This window comes from Gossypium raimondii, chromosome 5, assembly GCF_025698545.1.
Source record: "Gossypium raimondii isolate GPD5lz chromosome 5, ASM2569854v1, whole genome shotgun sequence".
Taxonomy (NCBI): Eukaryota; Viridiplantae; Streptophyta; class Magnoliopsida; order Malvales; family Malvaceae; genus Gossypium; species Gossypium raimondii.
Genome location: NC_068569.1, coordinates 26,826,783 through 26,837,129, shown reverse-complemented (window position 1 = coordinate 26,837,129; position 10,347 = coordinate 26,826,783). Strand labels below are relative to the sequence as shown.

General features: G+C 34.1%; 2 protein-coding genes and 1 long non-coding RNA gene across 3 annotated transcripts; all 3 read left to right on the top strand.

Moving 5' to 3' along the window:
• Positions 1–2,114: 2,114 nt before the first annotated feature.
• Positions 2,115–2,964, top strand: LOC105770958 (uncharacterized). Its single transcript, XM_012592341.2, has 2 exons — positions 2,115–2,423; positions 2,521–2,964. Exons 1-2 carry the CDS (start codon positions 2,145–2,147, stop codon positions 2,692–2,694), a joined length of 453 nt encoding a protein of 150 aa, XP_012447795.1. The 5' UTR covers positions 2,115–2,144; the 3' UTR covers positions 2,695–2,964.
• A 2,219-nt stretch (positions 2,965–5,183) lies between these two features.
• LOC105770960 (uncharacterized) lies at positions 5,184–6,021 on the top strand. The gene is made up of 3 exons (XR_001126354.2): positions 5,184–5,392; positions 5,521–5,583; positions 5,666–6,021. It is a non-coding gene; the product is annotated as an uncharacterized LOC105770960 (long non-coding RNA).
• Positions 6,022–9,359: 3,338 nt separating this feature from the next.
• On the top strand, positions 9,360–9,947 carry LOC105766924 (uncharacterized). Its single transcript, XM_012586468.1, has one exon. It carries the CDS (start codon positions 9,360–9,362, stop codon positions 9,945–9,947), a length of 588 nt encoding a protein of 195 aa, XP_012441922.1.
• Positions 9,948–10,347: the final 400 nt, after the last annotated feature.

Genomic DNA, 10,347 nt, shown 5'->3' with positions numbered 1-10,347 from the left:
GTTTGTACAAATCTTAGGTGAGGAAAATCTCGAACACACGAACGGAACATGAACAATAAACAAATAGAAAAAAAAATAGGACAAGGCTCCAAGGTGTGTATCAAGCCACTATCTTTAAGGTTCTATTTGCCCCCCACCTATAGTTGGTAGGCAAATAAGTTTCAAGCAAATGAAGCCCGATGACTATTTGCGTTTTGCACTGACGAAAATAGTCTACTAAGTACTGAGCAATGTATAACAAGAAAATCAATTTCTATAAAGAATTTTTGCAGTAACTCTTTATAGAATTATCCAATGATATTAGAAGATGGAGGAAAAATAGAAATAATTTTTAGAACTTGTTGGTATGATTACCAAATAAAATTTCATTCCTATTTATAAAAATTACAAGTCTTTTCATAGAGACATATTTCAATATGTATCTTTTCAGAATAATAATATCTTTAAAAAATAATTATTTATTTAATATCCCTCGATTCAAATAATATTATTGAAATATTTATGATTCTTTATTAATAACAAAAAAAAATATAACTTTTAATTAATTAGACTCTTTCAATTAATTAAAAATATTCCAACACATACAGGAGAAACATCAGACCATGCTAAACACTACAATCACGGAAAAGCAAACATCGTAACAATGCAGAAGAACCTCTAGTGGTCCAATCAATTATTTATTTGAAATAATTTGATATTCAAAATCAATTAATTAAATATCCATGTTTATTAGTTATTATAAAATATGGGTTAGACTCTCTTTTTCAAAGGGATTCAAAGTTTAATGAAAGAGTCAGTAGATGGTACAACAAATAAGATTTTAAGTTAAATTACACTTAAAATTCACTCGAAGACAATATCAATATAAAATATATCTCAAGATTATTACGTATCATCAACGTATCAAAATTTAATATTACTTTTTTAAAATGCTTCCATAATATCTATATTTTTTCAATCTTCCACGTAACAAATGTGGCATAATATATAAGTAGTATATAAATCTACACAAGATTCATATGGTGGACATGGAGTTTTGTAAGCACTAGCAACTGACACTAGTTAGTAGAATAAATTATTTGAACAATTCTTAAAAATATTTGTTTAAAATATATAATTAAGATTAAAGGATATTTTAGAAATTCAAATTCATATGATGGAAATTTTAATTTAGAGATGACACTTATTATTATGTACTAATTTTTATATAATACATCCGTTGAAATTTATTTATTTAATTATATGATGTGGGTTTAATCTTGGTACCTAACAATTATACTTTTATATTAGGGTAAATTACATTTAAGGTTACTAAATTATTAGTAAATTTATATTTTGGTTATTCAATTTCAAAAAGTTATAAAATTGTCACTAAACTATTTGAAAATTTTCATTTAAGTCACTCAACTATTCGAAAGCTTTTAGTGAAGACACTAGGTTGTTAAGATTTATTTTAAAAGTCCGGCTAGCAAGCTTCAAATGATGATTCGACGATCGCTACGGTGGATCAAGACCCATTGACAAGTAAGAGAACATATTTTAGATCCAAGTCGATCTAACGATCAATGTCAATGATCGAAGAAAAAAGCTGTTTGAATTTTGGTTCACAGATTGAGATGTGCAAACTTATTTCAAGAAAAAAAAAAGTGAATTGTAGAAGAGAAGGGAAATGAGAGCTTTCGATAGATGCAAGTAGTGTGAATAAAGAAGGCCATACCACAACAATTTTAATAGCTCAATGACCTAGAATGAATTTTTTTGAATAATATAAAGATCATGTTGTAACTTTTTAAATTGAGTGAGAAAATGTAAACTTAATAATAATTTAGGTCACATTGGAAGTGGTTTACCCTTTATATTGTTAATTATAATACAAAATTATATACTTAAAAATAATTTATCAAAAATTCAAATACGTTAAAATATATTTCTTTAATTGAAAAGAATGTTTACTTAGAAGTGAAAAGACACATCAAGAATACGAATAAAAAAAAGTTTTGATATGAATGCAGTCTACAAATTTCATGCGCATAAACATTGTTGTTATGGACAATGCATGCATGGTGTACACTAGTATATAAGTAGGTGTGTATTGCAATATTTGAAGCATAACACAACCAAACCATAGCACATAGATAGCTACCATGGCTGCTTCTCAGAAAAATGCTCAACAAACCACAAACGGCAAGCTTTGGAACTCTTCCAGCGAAGCTATAACCTTGACGGACAAGAAAGTTTGGCAAGGCTCTCATTATGCTGATTTCCCAGAAATAATTGAAGATGGAGATGCGAGAGAGTTTACACATGAATCAGTGACTGATGATGCTGATAGTCATGGTTCAGTTGCTGGTCTTGTGTACAGGCGACGTGATGGAACTAAGTGGGTTGTTGCCTGGAGCAACCCTCTCGATGAGAACAGCAAGGTATATATCGCACTCGATTCAATCTTATCATTAATTAACTAGTTAGAATGGGTATACACAATCATTTAATCTATGATTAATTGCATGCATGCTGCAGGTCTATACTGATATCCAAAGGCAACCTATTCACTGGGGGCAAATCAAAACCGACCTTGAGAAAAGAGGAAAACCCAAATTTAAAGTTACAAAGTTTGGGTACGTTGCATCTATTGAAATTGATGCCGGGAGCCGTTCACCCACAATGAAGGCATCATTTGAGTTAGAGGCTTAACTGCCGTTGCTTCTTCGTGAAGCTATGCTGGTAATTAAGGCTATCAAAGTTAAATAATAACGTGCTGCCTGCTGCTGCATTTACCTGTACTACAATTATAATAAAAAAAATTTGATAGCCGGTACAACTAATAGAAAGTGTGTAGGCCTTCACAATCATGTCAGTGCCATGTATATATACACGGTTGACTATTTGTATAATATTATGGAAAAATAAAACAGAATGGCCTTTACTATTTTATCTTTTGACTCAATTTATAGTTTATGTTTTCTCCAACTTCCGCATCCACCCATCGTATCATCAAACTACAAACCAGGAACCATAACATAGAAAATCTGACAACAAATAAACTCCCAACAACAATTCAACAAACCATGTCTCCAATAGCACAATGAAACAAAACTAGCATCCCAGCAACTCGATACATAACCGGTAGCAGCAACTACCACCAAGTTTTAAAAACATGCTGGATTGTTAAAAGTCAGCAATGGTCAAGGCATCTGTTACACATTCTACCTGAGGCTTTGACAATGCAGACATCACCAATAACTTAATCTAAATCATCAATGTCAACACAACTTTCTTGTAGAATCCATGGCCAATGGAGCTAATTTAAATACCATAACTGTGTATGCAATCAATGTTGTGTGGGCATACAATCTAATTTAAATAAATCCTACTTGAGTGTGTTTGTTGGTTGAAATTAGTGTTGGGGATCAACCCATATAAACAATGAAAGAGAAAATCAAGGAAAGTCATACATGCAAAATTTACGTAGAAAATCCTCAATTAAGAGGATAAAAAACTACGGGCAAAGGAGACTTCACTAATGAGAAAGAAATCTAAAAAGTACAAGATGAAGATAATCAAAACAAATAACCCTAAATACAAAACCCTCCAACTAAAACACAAAACTCTCTCTAAAAAATCTTCCCAAAACTCTTAACCAAATCTAATATAAGAGATATTCTGTTAACTCTTTAAAACAGAGTTACAAAAACTATGAGATGGAGACATATATATATAGCTAGGGAGAATATTTGATGTATCATTGGTACATAAATTTCATGTACCACCAGTTGATAATAAAATGACACATCATCACTAGTGTATGACAAAAAAATATTGAAGGGTTTAAAATAAATATTAATTATAATTATTAAACATAAATAAATGAAAAACATCAAATCCGAAACTTGAAACCCAAAATTTAAAACTTAAAACCCAAAAGATAAATAAAATAATTATAATTAATATTTAATTATGTTTAAATAAAAATAAAGTTAATTGTATTTATTTTCAAGTCCTTCAATGTTTTTTTATTTTACACCAATAATAATGTCTTATATTATTAATTGATTAATTGATGGTGCATGCTGTTGGAATTACGAAATGTTCAAAAGGGTAGCTGGCAATTGGGGCGATCTAATTTCGATAGGGGAGAAATTGACAAAAACAACCAACTAGGAGAAGATTGAGATGCTGATTTCAATCAAACAACCGATGCAGATTGAAGAAGTAATAACATTAGAGGTGGGAGATATCAGTTTTCCGATCAATGTAAGAGAAAGGGGATGGTCAGAAGTATCTAAAAACAACATCTTGAACAAGGAGGTATGACAGGAGGAGGCTAAAGAAAGTGTGTCGGAACCGGAATCGACGATCGGATTGGAATCAGAGAAATCTCAGGAAGGCAACCGAAATGTCATGGAGGAAGTAATTATGGAAGATGGCATTGAAACTGATAGAGATGGAAAAGAATGTCAAAAGATGTTGGGGGTATTAAATGAAGGGGATCATGATTCATGATGCCGAAACTAATGGAAATTTTTTTTTTTGAAATAAGTTTCAGATTGGGCTTTATTTTAAAAGATAAATAAATGTTACACTTAAGATCCTAGAAAAACAACCAATGAACCCAATTAAAAACAATTGAGCCCAGCAAAAAGAAAACTAAAAGACAAAAATTGGAAACCTAATCTCCTAGGAAAATGAAAAAGGAAGCAAAATCTGATACTAATAAATGTTTACTGTTCTACCTGCCCAATCAGTCTTAAAAGACTACAACAGTCTTGTCTCTTCAATTTTCTTTACTTTTCCAAGACGCTTCAGATCACTCTAGGGCTTGCTGAAATAACTTTGATGTTTTCCCTTCTCTATACTCTCCTCCCTTCATTTCTCGCTTTCTTCTTTCAATCTGGTTCTCTTACCCTATCAGTTTCAGCTTGGGTTTCTGCCGCTTCAGGGACTTGTCCGACCAGGTAGGCTCCTCTACTACTCTTCAGAGCTTCACTTGCTAAGATATGCGCAAGGTTGTTTGCTAATCTTGGGATATGCTCAAACCTACACTCCTTGAATTTAAGCAGAAGTTGATGAATATCATGTAAATACGCACTAACCAATGATTTATCAAGACTTTTTGTTTTACATTTTCTTATTATTGATAAAGAATCTTTTTCAATAGTAACTTTTTCCCACTACATGTTAACGCCGATCTGGAGGGCTGTCCGGCAGGCTATTGCTTCCGCCCCAAAGGCTGAGGAAACTCTTTGATGAACCTTCGTACATGATAGAAGAACTAAACCCTCCTTATCACGGGCCACAACTCCAATAGCCGCTTTACTTTGTCTACCATCGTATGCTGCATCGAAATTGATTTTGACTACCCTATCCACTGGCTTTATCCATATTTTTACGGGTATGAAAGATTCCAACCTATTTTTACCAACTGCATCAAGATCTGAAATATAGCTATGAACAAATCTCCCTACTTCTTTTCCAAATTTACCATCTTTTTTATGCAATCTATTGTTCCTGTCTCCCCAGATGGCCCATACTGCTACACAAAAAATTTGATGCTGAGGAGTCGAGCTTTGTGAGAAAACCCAGGTTAGCCACTGTAGAAACCTCATTTGATTGCCCTGCAAATACCTATGAAAAGATAACTCTCTCCATACTGCTATTATAGCAGGACATTCCCGGAAGAGATGGTCCATGGTTTTAGTTCCTGAACTACAATGAGGACATATTGTCGTATTCGTCAGTCTTCTAAATAGCATATTAGCACGCGTAGCTAGAAAATTCCAAGATATCTTCCAAACTGTAATTTTAATTTTTGAAGGAAGATCAAGTAACCATAGTTTCCTGTAGAAATCCTTGTAGTCGTTTTGTAAAGCATAAGCTTCAGGGTTATTTTCAATGCTTTGTAATAGTTTATAGGCGCTCCGTGTTGTGAACTCACCCGTCGCTTCAACGCTCCAAACTTGGAAATCTTCATGGACTTTCAGCTAGTGGGATACTGAGGATCATCTCTGCTACATCCTCCGGAAAGGTATACTCAATCAACTCCTGTTTCCATGTTCTGCTACTTGAATCAATTAGCTCTGCAACTTTACTATCGTTCAAATTTAAATTTAAAACTGGTAATCTATCACGCGGTAAACCTGGAATCAAATAATCACGACTGATTGAAATTTTCGTACCTCAACCCACTTTCCAACATAAGCCCTTTGCTAGAATGCCCTTAGCAGCCCAAATACTTTTCCATGTATACGATACATTATTCCCCAACTGTGAGTTTAAAAAATCAACACTTGGAAAATACTTCGCTTTTAGTACTTGTGCTACTAAAGAATTTGGATTGTTTATAATACGCCATCCTTGTTTAGCTAAAAGTGACATTGAATTGAGCCATATTTCTAAAGCCCAATCCACCCTCTTCTTTAGGACGGCATAAGTACTTCCACTGACACCAATGAATAACTCTCCTACCGTGCGTTTTTTACCACCAAAATTTAGCAAAAATATTTTCAAATTCTCCACAAAGAGTCTTTGGTAATAAGAAGCATGACATAGCGTAAGTTGGAATGGCTTGTAGCACCGATTTAATAAAGACTTGTTTACCTCCTTGAGATAACATTCTAGTACTCCATCCATCAATCTTAGTAGCAATCTTTTCTTTTAAATGCTGAAAGGATTCTTTCTTCCGTTGACCAACCATGTTTGGAAGCCCTAGATATCGTTCTAAGTTTGTTGAGATCCTAACCCCCAATTTTGCCGAAACTTCATTCATTTTTCCTTCTGACGTATTGGTGCTGAAAAATATGGTGGACTTGTTGAAATTAACGCACTGTCCAGAACACTTTTCATATTCCTTCAAAATTTCCTTTAGTATACTGGCACCAAACTAATGGAAATTTAGTTGAAGGAGAATTTGGAGACAATAGAAGTATGGACCGGGCTAGAAAGGACTTAGTAAATATGGGTCTGGCACTTGTAATAAGCTCGAGTGGGGGATCAGATGCACATGAGGATATGGAAGAGGGTGTGGGCTCAATTAGAAATGAAAAGTTGATTTTGGGAGAGGAAAATAGTTTGACAACAAAAAGAAAATTCTAAAAACAAATCAGAAGAAAAGGAATCAAGGGGACAGGGGATTTTCCAGGAGATTGCAGATGTATTCTTAAATACAATCCGAAGTAGAAAGAAGAAGAAACAATTTAATAAAAAAATTAATTCCATGCGAGGCATTTAGGATAGGGTGCTGACATCTAAGGAGAAACAAAAGAGGGATAAAATTTGGAGAAAGGAAAATGGTAGGACAATGTTAAGGGGTGAAGAGAAAATCATGAATTTATCATTGTCAGACTCGGACATCAGCAACAGGAAGAAGGTAATTTTAAGGGAGGCAAAGAAAACCTAGGAAGTGGGGAAGAAATTGGGATTAAGTGTAAGGGGAGATGAAATGGATGTCATTGAGGATATAATGAGACTCGAAGTGCAGTAGCAAAGGACCTGAAGAGAACAAATAAAGCCCCAGTGCAACAACAGGTGCGAGTTTGAATTTGCTGTTTTGATTTATCTTGGAATATTGGTTGGAATATTCGAGTTTGAATATAGGTCTGGGACCAGAGGTCAAAATTACAATGGTGACTAGATTAGTTAGAATGCACAGGGTAAAAGTATGTTTTTTTACAGGAAACAAAATTAGAGGTAGTGTCCGGGGATCTAATTAGAAGAATCTGGGGGGACGACAACTTTGATTTTAGGTATGCGGTAGCAGTAGGTCGTTCGGGAGGGTTAATTACAATAAGGGATAAAGGGTATTTTTAGATGAATAAGGAATATTGTGTTAATCGATTTGTAGTGGTGGAAGGGAATTGGTTGTCCAAAGGTTGGGAAGGAATATTGATCAATGCGTATACGCCCAGCACGTTGATGGAACAAAAGATTTTATCGGAGGAGATGATTGAGGTTTGAAAACAGTTTACTAATCATTGGATTATGGGAGGTGACTTTAACACGGTTAGTAACAGGAGCAAAAGAAGCAACTGTGTGGGATTATTAAAGGGATCGAAGGATTTAGGGAGTTTTATTGACAAATGCAAATTGGTGGATTTACCATTGATGGGGAAAAAATTTACCTGGTATGGACCAGAAAAGAAGAAAAGTAGGCTGGATAGATTTCTAGTGGATGAAGAATGGTTAGAACATTTTGAAGATCTTCAACAGCAGGGACTAAAAAGATAAGTATCGGATCATATTTCGATTTTGTTAACTAACGGAGCAGTGGATTGGGGTCTGAGACATTTCAAGTTTATAAACGTGTGGCATAGCAAAAAGGAGTGTCCGAGTTTAATTAAAAAAGAATGGAATGAAATGGACAGCATGAATGGTAGAATATCAAGGAAATTGAGGAAGTTAAAAGGAGCTCGTAGGAAATGGAATGGTGATGCACAAAATGAATTGGAAAAAAAGAATAAATGGGATTGAAGAGAGGATTAAGATGTTGGATGATGAAAGCGATAATCGAGATTTAACAGAGTTGGAAATGGTGGAGATGAAAAGGTTGAATCTAGAACTTGGGGAAGCAATTAAATTCAATGAATCTGTTTGGAGGAAAAAAAAATCAAGAATGACATGGTTGAAAGATGGAGACTCTAACACAACATTTTTTCATAGGGCGGTAAAGATTAAAGTAAATAGGAAAATTGTGCATGGGATGAAAATTGGCAATTCTTGGTATTGTGAACCTAAAGAGCTGAAAGAGAAGATGTTCAATTTTTTTAGAAACCACTTTAGCTGCCCTTTGAGGAAATGGAAAATGGATATGGTATTGAAATTCAATAGGCTGAATGAAGCGAAAATTTTGAAACTTGAGGTACCTTTTCCATGGAGGAAATTAAGGAAGCAGTGTGGAGCTGTGATGAGAACAAAGCTTCGGGCACGGATGGATTTAATCTATGTTTTTTAGAAAGTGTTGGAGGATTGTACAAAAGGATTTGTTTGAAATGATGGCGGAATTTTATAAAATTGGTAAGTTGGAGATAAGCATTAATTCGTCTTTCATAGCGCTCATACCCAAGAATGAAAATCCGAATGACATTTTCGAATTCAGACCAATTTGTTTGGTGAGTTCATTGTACAAAATTATGGCGAAGGTTCTATCGAGAAGATTATGTGATATTATTAGGGTCATGGTAAGTGATACACAATGCGCATTCATTCGAGGAAGACAAACTTTCGATGGAATATTAATCACAAATGAGATAATATATTCGGTTAAGAAGAAGGAAGGTGCGGGGGGATATATGATTTTTAAGCTAGATTTTTCCAAAGCTTAATATTGTGTGCGCTTGGATTTTTTGGAGCTTGTTTTATTGAAAATGGGGTTTGGAAAGAGGTGGACTGGTTGGGTGTTGGAGTGTGTGTCAACAGCGAGAGCAGCGGTACTTATCAATCATATGGTCACAAATGAGTTTAGAATCTACAGAGGTCTCAGACAAGGGGACCTATTATCAACATTCTTATTTATTCTAGTGATGGAAGTACTGCACTTGGTGATGGATAAAGCTGAGGAAATGAGGATCATTGAGGGGATAAAAGATGTTATACTTGGTCAGTCATTCACACATTTACAATTCGCGGATGACACCATTTTATTTTTGAGGGCGGATAAGGAAGTGGTGAGGAATACTAAGTATATTCTTCGTTGCTTTGAAATTTTCTCTAGGTTAAGTATTAAATTTCGTAAGTCATGTATTGTGGGGTTTGGCATTGATGAGGAGTTTATGTACAGAATGGTTGTTGTTTCTAAGTGTAAGATAAAGGAATTGTCGTTCAATTACTTGGGAATTCCATTAGGAGTTGATCCAAGGAAGATTTCTACTTGGAATGGAATCGTGGAAAGAGTTGAGAGGAAACTATCGGGCTGGAAGTGTCGTTCTCTCTCTTGGGTAGTGATAATACTCTAAAATGAAATACTTTTATTTGTTAATTGCATATACATTTTAAGTATGATTCTACTAATTTGGGGTTTTTATGGGTTTTCATATTGTAGGGACTAAATTGAAGGTAAAAAGAAATTGGAGGCAAAAAGCGTGAATTTAAAGATAAAATGGGTCAGCATGCGAAATGGGAAAGAAGTGGTGCTAGAAATACAAAGTATGAAAGACTTGGGGGCAAATATTCAAAAAAGAGATGTATAAACATAAGACTCTATTTAAATTTGAAATTTATTTTTAGGATTATTGTTAAGATTATTATGATATTATTTAGATTTAATTTCAAATTATATTTTTATTTATAATTTAGAGTTTAAATAGGAACAAACTAGGTTTTCTATGTACTATAAATAGGGGATGGAGTGGCATG

Excerpts from the sequence above, each read along its gene's own strand:
- LOC105770958 (XM_012592341.2), top strand. The coding sequence starts at position 2,145 with ATGGCTGCTTCTCAGAAAAATGCTCAACAAACCACAAACGGCAAGCTT. Across the intron at positions 2,424-2,520 it reads CTCTCGATGAGAACAGCAAG|GTCTATACTGATATCCAAAG; the intron begins GTATATATCGCA and ends TGCATGCTGCAG.
- LOC105766924 (XM_012586468.1), top strand. The coding sequence starts at position 9,360 with ATGGGGTTTGGAAAGAGGTGGACTGGTTGGGTGTTGGAGTGTGTGTCA.